The 18,751-nt window shown below is 43.5% G+C and overlaps 3 gene segments (V, D, J or C); all 3 read left to right on the top strand.

The window, feature by feature from the left end:
* The first annotated feature begins 2,736 nt into the window (after nt 1–2,736).
* LOC133769453 (T cell receptor alpha variable 8-3-like) lies at nt 2,737–3,727 on the top strand. The segment is given in 2 exon segments: nt 2,737–2,783; nt 2,903–3,727. Coding segments are annotated over 2 exon segments (546 nt in total).
* A 7,736-nt stretch (nt 3,728–11,463) lies between these two features.
* Nucleotides 11,464–11,978, top strand: LOC133770502 (T cell receptor alpha variable 9-1-like). The segment is given in 2 exon segments: nt 11,464–11,509; nt 11,644–11,978. Coding segments are annotated over 2 exon segments (381 nt in total).
* Nucleotides 11,979–17,887: 5,909 nt separating this feature from the next.
* LOC133770501 (T cell receptor alpha variable 8-3-like) lies at nt 17,888–18,484 on the top strand. The segment is given in 2 exon segments: nt 17,888–17,970; nt 18,078–18,484. Coding segments are annotated over 2 exon segments (453 nt in total).
* Nucleotides 18,485–18,751: the final 267 nt, after the last annotated feature.

Genomic DNA, 18,751 nt, shown 5'->3' with positions numbered 1-18,751 from the left:
GCATAGCGGGTAAAGCCACTGCCTGCAGTGCGGGCATCCCATATCGGCTCTGGTTCAAGTCCTGGCTGCTCTACTTCTGATCTAGCTCCATGCTAACGTGTCTGGGAATGCAGCAGAAGATGGCCCAAGTGCTTGGACCCCTGCACCCACAAAAAAGACCCAGAGAAGTTCTTGGCTCTGGCTTTGGATTGGCCCAGTTCTGACTGTTGTGGCCATTTGGGGGAGTGAACCAGCCAATGGAAGATCTCTCTCTCTCTCTCTTTCTCTCTCTCTCTCTCTCTCTGCCTCTCTGTACTTCTGTCTTTCAAATAAATAAATACATCTTTTAAAAGTGATTTGTAAATTTTAAAAATTTCAACGGAAACATAAATAATGAATATTAAAAAGGCTTCTTCCAAGACTGTTTCAAACTTAGCTTCCAATGGCCCAGTGTGGGTGCTCTGTAATATTTGTTGAGGGCACTAATATATAATCTAAGAGCAGTTTGAATGAAAACATAAGGCAAATATTCTAGGCACTGAGGAGTGTGTGACCTGTTTAAGTTCTCTTCATGACAGTCTTGACCATGAGAAAAGTCAGAGCTACTCCATGTCTTCCTTTAAGTTTCTATGAAAAAGATACATTAATTTTGACTCTTGTTATCTTTAAATTATGTTGCACTACTTTGAGTCTTAGAAATATACTTTTAATTTCATGCTTTTAGAGTTGGTTGATTTACTTTCTTGAGTTCTTTCATTTTCCTGAAAAAGTTGTAGTTAATTACTCATTTTGGCATCTAATTTTAAGGTGTAGGAAAGTAATAATTTATTTAAGGTTTTTGGAGTTATTAAAAATCTTAGAGGTTTGTACTAGGGTAGAACAGAAGAGTGATTTCCTGTTTTCATGAGCCTTATGGTCCTCTGCCTGAATGTCAGTGGGGTGGAGCAGCTAACGCCCTGAACTGAGCATGGGTCCTGAGACCAGACAATTCAAGGACACTCCATGTACAAAGAGTTTATTAGGGCAACTTACGCATGGGATTTCAGGCTGGAGCAGCAGGTGTGCAAGGAGGTGTAGTAGGACTCCACACAGAATGGTGGAAGAGGTGAGTTTTTTTACAGTTACAAAAATAACGAGGAACTGGGGCTTAGACTTGTGCTACAACATTTGTTTACTTTTCCTTAGGAGTTAGCTCCTTGGGCATCTTGTTGAGCTATCACACCATCTCAGAAAAGCTTTTGTTAGCACTTATACTTTATGGCTGGAGTGTGCCCAGTTAGGTTGACAAATGGTCAGTATCCTGAGAGAGAGAAAGAGAGAGAGAGAGAGAGAGATCCCATCTGCTCATTCATTTCTCAGAAAACCAATCACACGAGCCATCACTGTTGCCTCCCAGGATCTGCATTAGCTGAAAGTTGGACTCAGGAGCTGGAGCTGAAGCTGGGCTTTGAACCTAGGCGCTCTGATGTGGAACATGGCTGCCTAAAACTGTGGCTTACCTGCTAAGCCAAATGTCCACCCCTGTTATGAAATTTGACATTTGTTCACTCTAAACTGAGGGATGGAGAGAGAGAGAGAGAGAGAGAGAGAGAGAGAGAGAGAGAAACAGAGAGACACAGAGAGAGAGAGAGAGGTCTTCCATCTGCTGGTTCACTCCCCAGATGGCCACAATGGCTGGAGCTGGGTCAATCCGAAGCTGGGAGCCAGGAGCTTCTTCCAGGCCTCCCACGTGCAGGGACCTAGGGACATCCTCCAGTGCTTTTCCAGGCCACCAGTGGGAACTGGATCAGACTTGGAGCATCTGGGAAAGGAACTGGTGCAGAATATAGGAATCAGCACCCATATGAGATGCTGGTGCTGCAAGCAGAGGCTCGACCCACTAAGCCACAGCTCTGGTCCCATGCTAAAGTCTCTCCATGTTCCTTTGATGGTGTGGGATCCAGAACTGAGTGTCATACTCCAGTCATGGGCTGAGCAGAAGATAAGGACACTTATCTTAATGTTATATTATTATTGTTGTTGGTCTAAGAACTGAATCTCTGTGATTCTGCTTGAAATAGAATGGAAACAAGCTTACCTCATTTTTCCAGGTGAGGGTCTGTGTTCTTGGCTGTTAGTTTGCATGCCTAATCTTCTTTTAACTTCACCAGCTAAGGTGTTTACCTCCACAGGTCATCACATTCTCCACCCCATCTAATAAATATTCTCTTCCACAGCGCAGCCCAGGGAAGTTGATCTAAATGTCTGCTTTTACACAGAGATGCTGATGGACTAAGTCTGGCAGATATATGGTCTGACTGTTTTCTCTGTAAATGACTCCTCCATCTTACAGGCCCCATTGGAACTTGAGACTAAGCCGAACGCAGTTAATGCAGAGGGTGGCCTAGCGCGGATTAGGGAAGAAAAAGACACCTGTTCTGGGGAAATTCACCATGAATCTCTGAGCGGAAGGAAAAGTGCCGACCAGAGTGTTCTGCCTGCACCCGGCCTCCGGAGGGCGACGTTGCACAAACCCGGGTCCTGCGACCCTGGATCAGCACGTCCCGCTCGGTGCAGCCTCCCTGCAGCTGGGGCGCCTGGCTTTGAAGACAGGACGAGTGAGCAGAGGCGGAGACAGCCCCAGGGTCTGCACAGTTTCGCGTTTTTACTGCATGAAGGGGCGTGTCCCACTCCGTCTGTTCCCAGGAGCTGTGTTCCACAGGCGCGTTCCTGGCGCTCAGAGGTCTCCAGAGCGCGCTGGCAGCTTCGCCGCTCAGCCATGCTCCGGGTGCTCGTCCCAGCCCTGGGGATGGCTATTGTCCTAAGTGAGTAACATTCTGTGACGGTCCTGCCGCTGCCGAGGAGCTGTTCTCGGATTCAGAGCTTAGTGGGAACACTTCAAGGTGAAGGCTGCAGCGCTCACTGTCCCGCATTGCTTTTCCAGGAGACGCCAGAGCTCAGACCGTGACCCAGCCCGACGCCCAGGTCGCTGTGTCTGAAGGAGCCGCCCTGGAGCTGAGGTGCAACTACTCCTATGGGGCATCTGTTTATCTCTTCTGGTACGTCCAGTACCCGGGCCAAGGCCCCCAGCTCCTCCTGAAGTACCTGTCAGGGGACGCCCGGGTTCCCGGCATCAGAGGCTTTGAGGCTGAGTTTAAGAAGAGCGATTCTTCCTTCCACCTGAGGAAAGCCTCAGTGCAGGGGAGCGACGCGGCCCGGTACTTGTGCGCTGCTGCGAGTGCCACAGCGCCTGGGCCTGCAGGGGGAGCCGGACACAAACCTCCGGAGGTGCTGGGGAGAAGAAACGCCTCCGAAAGACTTTGCAAAAGCAAAGAACCTGGAGCTCTTCCAGCAGAGGCGCCCGGGGACTGGGGACTTGCCGGCCCGCGTGGGGCTGACGCACTCTTAGTGGTTGGATGGGGGAGGTGCCCAGGAGAGTTCTGATCTGCACTCAGCATTTTACTTTTCAGTAACTCGAACAGAGGGCGAGCCTCCTCTTGTAGGCTTTTCTTGTACACTTTATGTTTTCCCAATTTGGAAATTGTAAGCTAGTTTTCCTGGCTCCACTCTGTTACTGGTTAATTTCTCTTCGTTTTAAGTGCTCCATTTAGGAGAGAGGAAGGAGGTTGATTTCGATGTTGAACAGCTTAGCACAATGGCATATGCATGTAGGTTTTAGTAACTTTTTAGGAATATCGGAGAAACAAGAGTGAGTAATCCAAATTGCAAATAGTTTTAGAGCTCTACTTAAGAGAGAGAAGATGCGAAATCTAGGTGCCGGATTCCACTTACTTTCTTCATAAAAATAGATGAATTCTTTTGAAATCTTGAATTCTGCGAATCCACATCAGACATCTTCACAATTAGTGGGATAGTAAAATTTGCTAATTTCTCCGAAAATGCTGTCATTTTTTAAAATAATCATTCTATTTTCACATGATTCCACAGTTGGAATTTACAAATTGATTCTTATTTGTTTTTCATTGCTATAATTAATGATGTGCAAAATCATTTTGTGCAATGTGTGGCACCTGAAGATATACTGATTAAATATTGCAATGAAAATTTAAAAATCAAAGGGTATAGGATAGATAGATGACTGTCTTCTGGCTAGGGGAAAAAACTTCATAGGAAGACTTTGTATCCTCAAATGTCTGAAGTCTTGGTCATTAATGAATTTAGACTTTGAAGGAAAATAAAGACGAGGAGGAGGCGGAGGGTTGGACTTTTTAGTTGTGTACTTCCTGATGCTGCCATGAATGAGATTTAGGTTACAGGAATCCATGGATATAGAGAATAATAGTGGATTATGTCCAGTGTCCAGTGATTTTCCTTAGCCAAAGGGGACACCAGTTGGGATCAACATTATTTCCCAAATCATATTAGTATAGATACTTCTGAGATATTCATTTGAGGGATTTCTGGAAATGGGATAAGATATACAAAGTTATTCATAAGAACATTATGCTAGGGGCCTGCATTGTGGCATAGCAAGTTAAGCTGCTGCCTGTGATGCAGGCATCCCTTTTGGGTGCTGGTTTGTGTTCTGGCTGCTCCATTTCCATTCCAGCTCTCTGCTAATGCACTTGGGAAAGCAGTGAAAGATGGCTCAAGTCCTTGAGCCCCTGCCACCTAAGTGGGAGACCCGGAAGAAGCTGCTGGCTCTTGGCTTCTGCTTGGTTCAGTGCAGGCTGTTGAGGCCATTTGGGGAGTACACCAGAGGATGGATGATCTTTCTCTGTAACTCTGCCTTTCAGATGAGATCGGGCGCATTCAGGGTGGTATGGCTGTAAATAACTCTGCCTTTCAAATGAATAAATAAAATCTTTTTTTTTTAATTTTTGACAGGCAGAGTGGACAGTGAGAGAGAGACAGAGAGAAAGGTCTTCCTTTTGCCGTTGGTTCACCCTCCAATGGCCGCCGCGGTAGCACGCTGCGGCCGGCGCACTGCGCTGATCCGATGGCAGGAGCCAGGTGCTTATCCTGGTCTCCAATGGGGTGCAGGGCCCAAGGACTTGGGCCATCCTCCACTGCACTCCCGGGCCACAGCAGAGAGCTGGCCTGGAAGAGGGGCAACCGGGACAGAATCCAGCGCCCTGACCAGGACTAGAACCCTGTGTGCTGGCGCCACAAGGTGGAAGATTAGCCTACTGAGCCGCGGCGCTGGCCATAAAATCTTTTTTTTTAAAAGTTATGCTTATTTAATGTTTTGTTCTGCAGATTATGTTCACTATCTTTTTGTGACTGATTATCTGTAAATTAAAAAAAATTAAGCAACAGATACAAATTGCACATTTTTGTGTGTTGGGATATTTTGATACATGTATACATTATATAATATCTAATCAGGGTAAACATATATATCTCCTTAAACATTTGTCATTTATTCATTGTGAAAACATTTAAAAATTATTTCTAGACTTTAATATACATATTATCATTATGTTTATATTATCATTATCTATAGTCACCTTATTTTACAACAAAACACTGTAACTTCTTACTCCTATCTAACACTAACATAGTACCCACTAAATAATCTTTTAACCATTCCTCTTTTCCCCCACTCTCCTCAGCCTCTGAGAACCACAATCATCCTGCAACTTCTGTGAGCCTAGCTTTTTTTTTTTTTTTTTTTTTTTTTTTTGCTAGACTCCGCATATGAACATGACATACTTGGCTTTCTGTGCAAGGTTTATTTCACATAACATAATGATTTCAAGTTCAAGGCATGCTGCTGCAAACGGCAAGATTTCATTGTTTGCAGGGCTGAGTAGTACTCCATATTGACATTTGGGTTTCCATTTCTTGGCTATTGTGAATAGTGCTGCAAGAAATATGGATGCAGATGTCCCTTTGACAGACTGATTTCATTTCCTCTGTACCCAGTAGTGGGACTGCTGGATTATATGGTAAATCTATTTTCAGTTTTCTGAGGAGCTTCCATACTGTTTTCCAGAATGGCTGTACTCAGTTACATTTTCGCCAACATTGTATCAGGGTTATCTCTTCCCTACCTTCCCTACCTCCTCACAGGCACTAGTTGCGTTTTGTCATTCTGATGATGAAGCTGGTATCTTTATAAGACTTAGCCATATAACTTAGTTCTATGTCCCAAAACAGCTGTACATGGCTACTTTATGTAGTATATAAGAGAAGGAGCATTGCCTCTTTCCATTCAAGACTAAAGTTTAGTGTTGAGAAACTGACTCCTGGCACCAAGGGCCTCATGACCTGGGCAAACATTCTCCATCCTCATATCAGCAGCCCTGCCTGAAATATTGAAGCAGTTTTATTTATATTCTCAAATAAGAAAATTAAAATGGACACTTTTGTTTGGGAGCAGTCTAAGTGGAGTTAGAGGGGCTCTTGTTACAGCAGGATTGTCTGCAGCTTAACTCTCAAACTGGATATACCTAGGCCTTGTGAACTGGGCCCAGCTGCTGCATATTATATTCTCCCAATGTAAGGACTGCTCATTTGTTTTCCTTCGTGACATTCATTGACACTTATTTCAGAATCATTACAAATATCTGAGTATGTGGATTGGGTGGAGTCCTACCTTCAAGCAGTAAAGGATGTTGTTACAAATAGGTGAGAAAGTTCTGGCTGGTACTAGGAGGCTGGAACTCAGAACTTTTTTTTTCCCCTAAAGATTTATTTATTTATTTATTTGACAGGTAGAGTTTCAGAGAGAGAGAGAAACAGAGAGAAAGGTCTTCCTTTTTCCGTTGGTTCACCCCCCCCAGATGGCCGCTACGGCCAGCGCGCCGCGCCGATCTGAAGCCAGGAGCCAGGCGCTTCCTCCTGGTCTCCCATGCGGGTGCAGAGCCCAAGCACCTGGGCCATCCTCCACTGCCTCCCGGGCCACAGCAGAGAGCTGGACTGGAAGAGGAGCAACCGGGACTAGAACCGGGAGCCCATATGGGATTCCGGCACCACAGGCGAAGGATTAGCCAAGTGAGCCACGGCGCCAGCCCCGGAACTCAGAACTTTTAAAAAGTATATTAATTGTGAAATAATTGCCACAAATATACACTGTTGTTTTTAGTACCAAATCAAAATTCTTGTGTCATTTATTAGCACTCATTCAATAGCATTTCTAGAACAATTTACTAAGTGCATTTGGCACAGCTTTAGAGCTCACACTGAGGCCTTTAATTTTTTAAAGATTTATTTATTTATTTGAAAGTCAGAGTTATAGTGGAGAGGGGAGAGACAGAGAGAGAGAGAGAGAGAGAGAGAGAGAGAGAGAGAATCTTCCATCTGCTGGTTTAGTCCCCAAATGGCCATAATGGCTTGGAGTTGAGCCTATCCAAAGCCAGGAGTCAAGAGCTTCTTCCAGGTCTCCCACATGGGTGCAGGGGCTCAAGGACTTGGACCATCCTCTGCTGCTTTCTCAGGCCCTTAGCAGGGAGCTGGATTGGAAATGAAGCAGCTGGAACTCGAGCCAGTGCCCATGTGGGATTCTAGCCTTGTGGGCACTGGCTTTACCTGCTGTACCACAACGCCTACCCCAAGGCCTTAAAGTCTTAAAACTTTCGTGAAATAATAGGAGACAGTATATCTATCATTTGCTTAATTTCCATTTCCAAGTGTGGAAGTTATTTTCATGCTAAATGCCACTATTTTGAGAAATGACAAAAATTCTTAATGGCAATTTATAAAATATTATGTTTATCAATGTGGTCAAACCAGATACTGCGGTACTATTTGCCTTAATTATTTACAGTGGTCCTCTGAGTACAAAACACAGCTCTGCTAGTGTCTGAAGGTGTGGACTGCACTTGATATAGATGAGGACTTATTTCACCAGTTGGCTGGTTTGTACATTGTCAGCTGGGAACTGTACTCATCTCTTTTAACTTACTGCCTTCATTTACTAGGAAGAAACTGAATCTGCATTTCCCACAACCCTTTTCTTTTAGTACGTACTTTAATTTCTGTAAATGAGAAGCTGCTGTGTGATCCTAGGAACGTGGGGAGGAGAAGTCCTGACTGTGCTGATTCTACTGTACAGCCTGTGGGAAGGTGCCTGAGATCACCGAGGGTGGCTTTGTTCAGCCTTTTGGCTTCTTCCTAAGCACCATTGACTTTGGTGTCAAGACAGCTCAGGCCATTATGCTTCCGGATTTCCCGCAGTCAGGAAAGATACAGTCTCATCTTTGTCTCATCAGCCCTTCCAGTGGCTGTAGGTCCGATTTTCTGCATTAAATGTCTGTCTTCGTAAATCAGTTGGATTTGTTTCTGTTTCCCTGAATAACCCTTCGCTAATAAATCTTGGTAAATCCAAGTTCTTGAAGTAGAGCTTCTGCGCTTTTGAGATCAGGTTGTTCGAATAATCTGTTATTACCTGGGAATTAAGCTTAAGCTGTTTTTGTTACGGTTCATGACGTTCTCTGGTGCTCTTCTCAAATCTACTGCCGCAATTCCTCAGTGCTGTTTATCTCCTTACAGACTCATGGTGTGGCAAATAGATTCTCTCCCGGGACTGTAGGATTGTTACAACACAAGGGACAAGGTTGACTTGAAAAAGTAAAAGAAATGCTGTAAAGTGAAAATGCTCTATATCTGCTTAGACTTCAGAATAGGTTAGAGTCATGTGGCAAAAGAGCCAGGCAAAGGAGAAAGAGACTCTGGTCAGAGAGATTCGACATAGGAAAAGAGAGAAAGAGGAAGAAAGATAAATTATTATGAACCTAAACAATATCCAGATCCTTACTTTCTGCCAAAGACTGGACTTGTTAGCGTTGACATCTTGCTATAAGACCATAAAGCTTCCTACCCAGAATTCATGAAGAGTAAGAAGGGCTCCAGAATGTACAATGAAAAAGGCTTTCAATGTCAAAGACATATTTGCTAAGAGCTTAGCAGAAAATGGACATCTTCCTTCATCATCAAGTTTGTCCTGGAACACACAGAAGACATTTATTAGAAGTTGAATGGACAACTATACTAAGACTGAGCAGTGTTTAACTACCGTGATTTCAATACAGCCATGAAAGGAAATTGATTTAAAGAATCTGTGTGGTTTGGAGGATTTTTCTCATGCTGACCCCAAGGAGCTTCATTGAGACCTTTACTGTGTACAGGTCATTGTTCCCAAAGCTTATTTTGTAAATTTGTACAACATGGTTGCATCAAAAACCACAAAAGAGGATTTCTAACTTCACAGACCTTAATTCTGAAGGCTGGTTTTATATGTACGTGGAGACACTTCTAAATCTGTATTTTTAAATTAATTACCAGCTAACTTTTTATATGCAAACAAGTTTGATTGTTACTATAGAGTGATTCTGTTCATCAGCAGAAATATCTCAACCTATGCTAAAAGTTGAGATTGAATTCATCATTTTGGTATTTTTAGGCAAGTATTTATTCTGTAAGTAATGTATCCTGTGGTAAAGATAATTTTATTAAACTATTTTAGTCAATAGTTTGCTATATATATATTATATATACTATATTACATAGTATATATACTATATATTATATTATATAGTATATATTATATATTTAATTATGCTGTATGTGTGTGTATATACACACACATACAGCATAATTAAGGCAAATTTACAGAACAACAGAAATTTTGAAACACACACTATAAAGAATCCACCTGAGGCATATAGGTCAGTCACATTATCTGGACATGATTAAAATCCTAGGATAAAAGAAAATAATGACAAAATTTTACAGGAATTTATAAATTTTAGTTACTATTTTCTTCAATATTGAGATTTTTAAAAATGTTTTAATCAATATAATGCAATATAGAATTCACAGTTTTCTTTCAAAAGTTTATATCAAATTATATTTCTTAAAACTGGTATCTTAAGTGTGAAGCAATTGGTATTTCAGGTAGTAGCAATTCCTCAACCAAAGACCATACATTTATTCATTCATTTATGCCTTCCAAGAATATTTGTTAGCCATCTGCTAGCACCATTTTTCTGGGTATAGGGATAGAATAGTAAAACAAAAAAAAAGGGTAAGTCTTGGCTATCCCAAATCATCTACTAATCAGGCCGGCGCCATGGCTCAATAGGCTAATCCTCTGCCTAGCAGCGCCAGCACACCAGGTTCTAGTCCCGGTCTGGGCGCCCGATTCTGTCCCGGTTGCCCAGAGGGCAGCTCTCTGCTGTGGCCAGGGAGTGCAGTGGAGGATGGCCCAAGTGCTTGGGCCCTGCACCCCATGGGAGACCAGGAGAAGCAGCTGTCTCCTGCCTTTGGATCAGCGAGGTGCGCAGCGTGCCGGCCACTGTGGCCATTGGAGGGTGAACCAGCGTGCCGGCCACTGTGGCCATTGGAGGGTGAATCAACGGCAAAAATGAAGACCTTTCTCTCTGTCTCTCTCTCTCCCTGTCCACTCTGCCTGTCAAAAAAAAATCATCTACTAATGACTAACAGGTGTTATGGCATTCTTCTGTTTATCCTGATACTTGCTTTGGAGATATTTCACTGACTCACAATGTGGCCAAAAATGGCTTACCATGTAAGAAAAGAAAAACAAGCACTTCTCAGAAGGGCAGTGATACTGACCTTCCATGTCTGATAGCGTGCTGGGATAATATGCTTAAGATAATATCAACTTTAAATTCACAAAGGATCCTCAGACAGCTAAGAGGAGTGAACCAGCGTGCCGGCCACTGTGGCCATTGGAGGGTGAATCAACGGCAAAAATGAAGACCTTTCTCTCTGTCTCTCTCTCTCCCTGTCCACTCTGCCTGTCAAAAAAAAAAATCATCTACTAATGACTAACAGGTGTTATGGCATTCTTCTGTTTATCCTGATACTTGCTTTGGAGATATTTCACTGACTCACAATGTGGCCAAAAATGGCTTACCATGTAAGAAAAGAAAAACAAGCACTTCTCAGAAGGGCAGTGATACTGACCTTCCATGTCTGATAGCGTGCTGGGAAAATATGCTTAAGATAATATCAACTTTAAATTCACAAAGGATCCTCAGACAGCTAAGAGGAGTCTTAGAAAATAAACCAGAGGTGAAGAGAGAAGAAAGCCGGCGCCGCGGCTTACTAGGCTAATCCTCCACCTGCGGCGCCGGCACACCAGGTTCTAGTCCTGGTTGGGGCACTGGATTCTGTTCCGGTTGCTCCTCTTCCAGTCCAGCTCTCTGCTGTGTCCCGGGAAGGCAGTGGAGGATGGCCCAGGTCCTTGGGCCCTGCACCCGCATGGGAGACCAGGAGGAAGCACCTGGCTAGTGGCCACTTCGGGGGTGAACCAATGGAAAAAGGAAGACCTTTCTCTCTGTCTCTCTCTCACTGTCTAACTCTGCCTGTCAAAAAAAAGAGAAAGAAGAGTAGGAATGATTTTTGAGAGACCAACAATCATCTGAGTTCAGTCTCTTGCCCACAAGGGGGTGCATCTTCTTACACATATACATTTCCTGCTTTAATTCTGAGCTCACATTCACCCTTCTACTGTGATGTCAACCTTCTTTCTCGCTAAGAAGTCCAGACCCAAGTACATCAGAGGCTCTCAAAATGAACACTTCTCTAGGACCATTGACTGTGCTATTCTTAATGCTAGGTAAGTAAGGTGGCAGTTAACGCTCAGTCTTGGTCCTTATGCCAGCAGTGCAGTCTTTGACCACAGGTTTCTCTTAGGAACCTGGCCTGGATCATTCCTAAGATAACATAGACTCTTGCTATTTTATTTTTCAGGGGGGAGCAATGGAGATTCGGTGACCCAGACTGAAGGCCAAGTGACCTTTTTTGAAGGGGCTTCGCTGACTGTGAACTGCTCCTATGAAAGTGCACAGTACCCTGCCCTTTTCTGGTATGTCCAGTATCCTGGGCAAGGTCCACAGCTCCTCCTGAGAGCCACGAAAGCCAATGAGAAGGGAAGCAACAGAGGTTTTGAAGCCTTGTACAATAAAGACAGCAGCTCCTTCCACTTGGAGAAATCCTCAGTGCAAGAGTCCGACTCGGCCGTGTACTACTGTGCTCTGAGTGACACAGTGACAGGGACTGCAGGGGGAGCTGAGCACAAACTCTGAGCCTGGTGCTGCGTGCCTGCCTCTGTGACCCACCCTGGCTTTGGGACATTGTTGTCAACACCAAGAAGCAGAGGCGGTGGCAAGTGGCAGAAGACAACAACAAAATACACTAAATTAAAGTGGAAATGGGGCGAGGGCAGAAAGTAAGGAGAAGCCAGAAATAATGATTTTCTTTGAATAAGTAGAAAGTTTTAGGACATAAAAATATGACAGCAGAAAAAAGAGACTGGATAAATTCAACAAGAAAATCACTCAGAAACTGGAACAAAAATAACACAGGATGGAAAAGTTGAGAAATTCAGAAGATCCAATACATGATAGAGAAGATTTAGAGAATGAAAACATAGATAGTGATGGGAAAGAAATTATCAAATAGATTATTCAAGAAAATTTCTCAGAGATGAATGATATGTATTGCCAGATTGAAAGGGCATACCAAGTACTCAGTACAATAGGTCACTGGAGAATTTCAGTACGCCAGGGGAAAAATCTCCTAAACTCCTGGAGAGCACGCAATCACATTGCGCAGTGTCATTTGTCTCCTCAGAAAAGGAGCAGAAAGGTAGGGGACAGTGGAGCAGTATTTCCAAAGGAAGAAATGTGTGTGTACTAAATACTCATACACTGCCTTAACTGCTCAACTGCATGGGGAAGAACATTTCACTTTGTTGGAGGGTTTGGAGGTGAGTTAAGAAGAATAAAAAGTAAAAATAAAACAAAATGTAGTAAAATTAAAACAAGAAATAAGATAATGGTTTACTCCAAGTATATTGAAAACATGTGATTCAACCAATTCTTTCTGAATAGGTTCTTCAATCTATAGCATAGATAAACTGTGAATGAGTGTCCGCTCCACCAGATCTGTGTATTAACAAGTTTACAATTGTTCATATCTATTATTTTTTAGATTAAAAGTTGAAATATTTATCAACTGACCTATCAGTTGGTTTGATTATTTAAACAACCAGTTAAAATAGTTTTATATGTATATATATTTAAAGATCTTAATTATTTGAGAGACAGAATTACAGACAGAGAGAGGGAGAGACAGCAAGGTCTTCCATGTGCTGATTTGTTACCCAAAAGGCTGCAATGGCCAAAGCTGGGTCGATCTGAAGTTAGGACCCAGGAGCTTCTTCCATTCAGGTACAGGGCCCAAGCACTTGGGCCATCTTATACTTCTTTCCTAGGCCACTAGCAGGGAGCTGGATTGGAAGTAGAGCAGCCGAGACTTGAAGTGGTGCCCATATGGGATGCCAGAGCCATAGGTGGAGGCTGAACCTACTAAACCACAGCACTGGCTCCAAAAGAATTATGTTTAAAAAGCCAAAATTCACTGAAAGAATTAAAGTGTTATGCACATTAAAATTATGTTCTTTTCATAACTACTCTCTATGCAACGTAAAGCTTAAGTAGAATATCTTCTTGGCAAATACTCGCATTGTTTAGTCAATTCTTATTTAATGGCTAATATATCTGAATTTATGATGATCTTTTTCATACAGACTGTAGCATTTTAAATTGAATTAATAATTAATATTATTATTATGGCACTGTGGCATAGTAGGTTAAGCCTCTACCTATGGCACTGGCATCCCATACGGGTGCCAGTTCCAGTCCTGGCTGCTCCTCTTCCGATCCAGCTCTCTGCTTATGGCCTGAGAAAGCAGTGGAAGATGGCCCAAGTGCTTGGGCCCCCACATGCCTGTGGGAGATGCAGAAAATGCTCCTGGGTACTAGCTTTAGATCGGCCCAGCTCCAGTCACTGCAGCCATTTGGGGAGTGAACCAGTGGTTGGAAGACCTTTCTGTCTCTCCATGTCTCTATCTGTAACTCTCTCTCTCAAGTAAATAAATAATCTTTAAAAATAATTAATAAATACTTGGACACACGCTAAAATCGAATTCTCTAAATGAATATTCTCAAAGGTTTTTCTTTTGTGTGCCCTTGACATTAAAGTAAGTATTTCATTTCCCCAATTTTTATACCCAAGATATTTCCCTTGCTAGTATTTTTACCAAACAAAATTCATGAGACATTTGTCTTTGAGATTTATCTCATTAAAAATAGAAATGTCCTAGTACATTATTTCCACCAGTCAAGGTTCTCCTAAGCAGTGTTGGAGGACGGAGTCAGAGATCATGTGTTTAGTTTTAGACGCCACGTGTGAGATGTCAGACGTCCTCTGGGTTGGCCTGTTGAATACACACAGTGGTATGTAAGTCTAGTGTCTGTGGGAGACGTTTGGTCTGATGATAGACAGACATGTGCGTTCATCAACATATAGCTGGTTTTTATAGCATTTAAGGTGGATGAGAGCAGTGATGGAGTTGAAAAACTGAGCCCTGGGGTCCTCAAACATTAAGTGGCCAGAGATCTGAGTATAAAGGTAGACACAAACAAAAAAATAGGAATGAGCATTAAGAGATCAGATGACTATGTTGGTCTGGAAGCCAAGGGAAAAAAAAAAGTAGATTAGGACGATGAGATTATGAGTCTCAGATATTGGTAGATTCCCCTAAAAGATAAAAATTATGAACTCATCATTGAATTCAGTATTTGAGAAGTCACAGGTCACACTGATGAGTTGTTTTAGTAGTAGAGGAAAGACTGAAACTTTGATTCAGGTGCATTTAAGAGAAATCCTTGTGATACAGCCAGGGTAAGCCACTGGGATGCTCACATCTCATACTGCAGGCGGATCGAGTCCAGGCTCCGTTCCTGAATTCGGCTTCCTATTAATGTGCACCACGGGAAGCAGTGGGTAATATCTCAAGTACTTGAGTCCCTTCCACCCATGTGTAGGCCAGATATGATTCCTGGTTCTCAGTTTTGACTTGGCTCAGTCCTGGATGTTGCAGAGTGAGTCAGTGGGTAGAAGATTACTGTCTCCCTTTCTTGTTCTGCCTCTCAAATAAAAATTAAATTAAATTAAATTTAAAATACTATATAAAGACATAGTGGAAACTTGGAATGAGACTCAGTACTGAGATAAAATGGTTGCAAGGAGTTTTGCAGCACGAGGAGACTGGGCTGGAAGGGACAAATGGATATTCACATGCAGAAGAATGAAGTTGGTTCTGCTTTGCCCAATACATAAGAATTAAGTCCTAGTGGGTCACAGACTGAAAATATCACAGCTAAAATTACAAAACACTTATAAAAAACAATAAATTTTCTCAACTTTGTATTAGGCAAATTCTTAGATATTACACCACAGGGCAAGCAACAAAATGAAAACAGATAGGTTGGACTACATCATAATTAAAAATGTGTATGCTCCAAAGTAGATAAGTTCTAAAGTAAAAATACAACCTCAAAATAGGAAAAAAAACTTTGCTACTCATATAACTGATAAGGCAGTTCCAGCCGGGATAAATAAACAGTTCTTTCAACTCAATAATAAAAGGACAAATAACCCAATTTTAAAGTTGGGTCAAAATTGTGAATAGACATTTCCCCAAACATGATATGCAAATAGCCAATAAGCACATGAAAAGATATCCAATGTCATTATTCTTTAGGAAATGCAAATTAATATGATGAAATACCACTTCATATTTATCAAGATAGATAATATAAAAGATAACAGGGTACAGCACATGTTGGCAAAGATGTGAAGAAATTGGAATCCATATGTGTTGTTGGGGACAATGTAAAATGGTACAGCTTCTTTGGAAAACAGAAAACCTACTTGTAGGAAATATATGAAAGGGAAATAGAAACATATGTCTACATAAAGTGTTGTACACAAATGTTCACATCAGCATTAATCATAAAACCTAAAGGTGGAAATAACCCAATTTCCACCAATTGATGAATGAAACAATACAATTCAATACATCATTATGGCAGAACACTATTCAGCAGTGAAAGGGAATAACACACTGATATATACTCCAACATGAACTTTGAAAATCCATCCTGAGAAGACCACATGCCATGTGAACCTATTTACATACAATCTCCAGAGTAGGGAAATTTATGAAGACTTTTTTTTAAAGATTTATTTATTTACTTGAAAGTCATAGTTACACACAGAAAATGAGAGGCAGAGAGAGAGAGAGAGAGAGAAGTCTTCCATCCGCTGGTTCACTCCCCAGTTGGCCATAATGGCTGGAGCTGCACTGATCCAAAGCCAGGAGCCAGGAGCTTCTTCCGGGTCTCCCACATGGGTGCAGGGGCCCAAGGACTTGGGCCATCTTCTACTGCCTTCCCAGGCCACAGCAGAGAGCTGGATTGGAAGTGGAGCAGCCGGGACTTGAACCAGCACCATACGGGATGCCGGCACTGCAGGCGGCGGCTTTATCTGCTATGCCACAGCTCCGGCCCCAGACGCTGATTTTTAATTTACCTATATTTCCAGTTGTGTAGGTGTCAGGAGTGGATGAGAGGGAAAGAAGAGTGACTGCTGACGGGCTCTGGGTTTCTCCCTGTGCTGATGAACATGTTTTCTAATCAATTGTGGTGACATTTACTCCATGAAACATCAACAAGCACTGAACACTTCAAAAGGCTGAATTATACAAGTCACTGTATATTTCATTAGAACCCTTAAAACTGTACTGTAAGTATTCTGAAAGTATACATATTAAAAATAAAAGAAAATAAAGGAAAAAATTACTGTGGCTCAGCCTTCTACGTTTATCCAAACTCTTTACTTCTCACCACCTGTGTTGCTGCCATCTTAGTCGAAGCCTCCACTACCTTGCTTGAAGCATTTCAGAACCTCCGAGCCCACCTTCTGGATTCTCTCCTTGCCCAGTTTCAGTCTGTTTTCCTGTGCTTGGAGTGATCCTTTTAAGACCTAAGTAAGGTGTTGGCGTCATGGCACAGCAGGTTAGTCTTCCACCCATGATGTCAGCATGCCATGTGAGCATTGGTTCATGTTCTGGCTACTGCACTTCCGATCCATTTCCCTGCCAATGCACCTGGGAAGGGAATGGATGATGACCAAATTACTTAGGCCGAATTACTGCCACCCACATGGGAGACCCAGAGGAAATACCAGTATTGTGGCTTCGGCCTGGCCCAGCCCTAACTATTGAAGCCATCTGGGGAGTGAACCAATAGGTGGAAGATCTCTGTCTCTCTGTCTCTTCCTCACTCTCTGTAATTCTACCTTAAAAAAGAAGAAAAGAAAAAGTAAAATCAGGTTGTGAGTCCTATCAAAACAGTAACAACATATGACTCTATGTTTACCCTGGCCTAGAGTATTTCCTGTGGCTGTAGGGAAATTGCCTCACACCCAGAGTTACACCTTGTGTTAGTCACACAGAGACATTTCTCTCATTCTTTGGGCCCTGACTTTTACCTCTGTGGGTGCACAGCATCAGGGGAGGGACATATCTCTACCTTCCTCTATCACCACCATGGCAACACCAGGCTGTCAAAGCTCAGCCTGAGTTCTGACCCCAGAACTCATGAATTTGGATCTGAAATCTAATACACTTTATGCAAACTGGTTTCTCAATGAAATAACATATCGCTTTATCTCTACTTAGCATCCCCTTTCTAAATGACTCTAAGACTAATATTTTGGCATAAACTTGGGAAGCTTGGAGTGTCTTGGGTAGCGATTTTGATATATTTTATTAAAACCGGAGGAACTTAAGAACTATTTGTGGGGCCGCAGGACCCGTAGTTCCTCGCATGACCTCCAGGGGGCGATGCTGCACAGACACCAGGCCTTGTGTCTGCAGAAGACCCTCATCCTTCCTCAGCTCCTCCTCCCTGCTCCTCGGGGAGATCTTTAGCAGACAAGTGGTGAGCATGAGAAGTGAGAAAGCATCCAGCCTCATTTTAGCAGCGTTGCTGCGTTTATCTAAGAGAGGAGCTTGAGCATCCTAACTGACCCCTTGTTTCCAAGGTCTTGTCCGCGGCCACTCTCCCGCCTGCTCTCGGGAGATCTTCCAGAAAAGCCTGCAGTGTTCCCACGCCTCAGCCATGCTCCTGGTGCTCATCCCGGTGCTGGGGCTCCAATGGGCCCTGAGTGAGTAGAGTTTCTCTGTGGTCTCTGCTTCCACAGGTTCTGGCCGGAAACGCTTACTTTTCACGGGGACCCCGGCACTGCGCTCACCGCCCGCATTGCTTTTCCAGGAGACGCCAGAGCCCAGACCGTGACCCAGCCCGACGCCCAGGTCTCTGTGTCTGAAGGAGCCGCCCTGGAGCTGAGGTGCAGCTACTCCTATGGGGAATCTGTTTCTCTCTTCTGGTACGTCCAGTACCCGGGCCAAGGCCCTCAGCTCCTCCTGAAGTACCTGTCAGGGGACGCCCGGGTTCCCGGCATCAGAGGCTTTGAGGCTGAGTTTAAGAAGAGCGAGTCTTCCTTCCACCTGAGGAAAGCCTCAGTGCAGGGGAGCGACGCGGCCCGGTACTTGTGCGCAGTGACAGCCACAGTGCCTGGGCCTGCAGGGGGAGCCGGACACAAACCGTCCAGGAGCGGAGATCTGAGAGCTCTTCCTGTGGTTTTTAAAAAAAATTTCCTGTTACATTTCTGCGAATGAGCTAACAAGGGCTGGGCTGACCCAGGCACTCTGTACAATTCAGTTTCTGCTGTGCCCCAGGTCTCAAACACTTGGTTTCAGAAGCTTCCTGCTCATTGTAAAACCTGCATAATGCCAAGGCGTGAGTCAGCGTTCCAGAGCCAGGAGGAGACAGGGTTCTTACCGCGTAATAACCATGGCCACAGGGTTTGGCCTGGGCTCGGCTGCCCGCAGAGGTTGCCTGTTATGTTGGGACAGGGCCTAGGGGAGGCTGGGTTTTTAGTCATC

The sequence above is a fragment of the Lepus europaeus genome, chromosome 11 (genome assembly GCF_033115175.1).
Source record: "Lepus europaeus isolate LE1 chromosome 11, mLepTim1.pri, whole genome shotgun sequence".
NCBI lineage: Eukaryota > Metazoa > Chordata > Mammalia > Lagomorpha > Leporidae > Lepus > Lepus europaeus.
The sequence above is the reverse complement of the archived record's forward strand: the minus strand, read 5'-3'. Positions and strand labels throughout refer to the sequence as shown.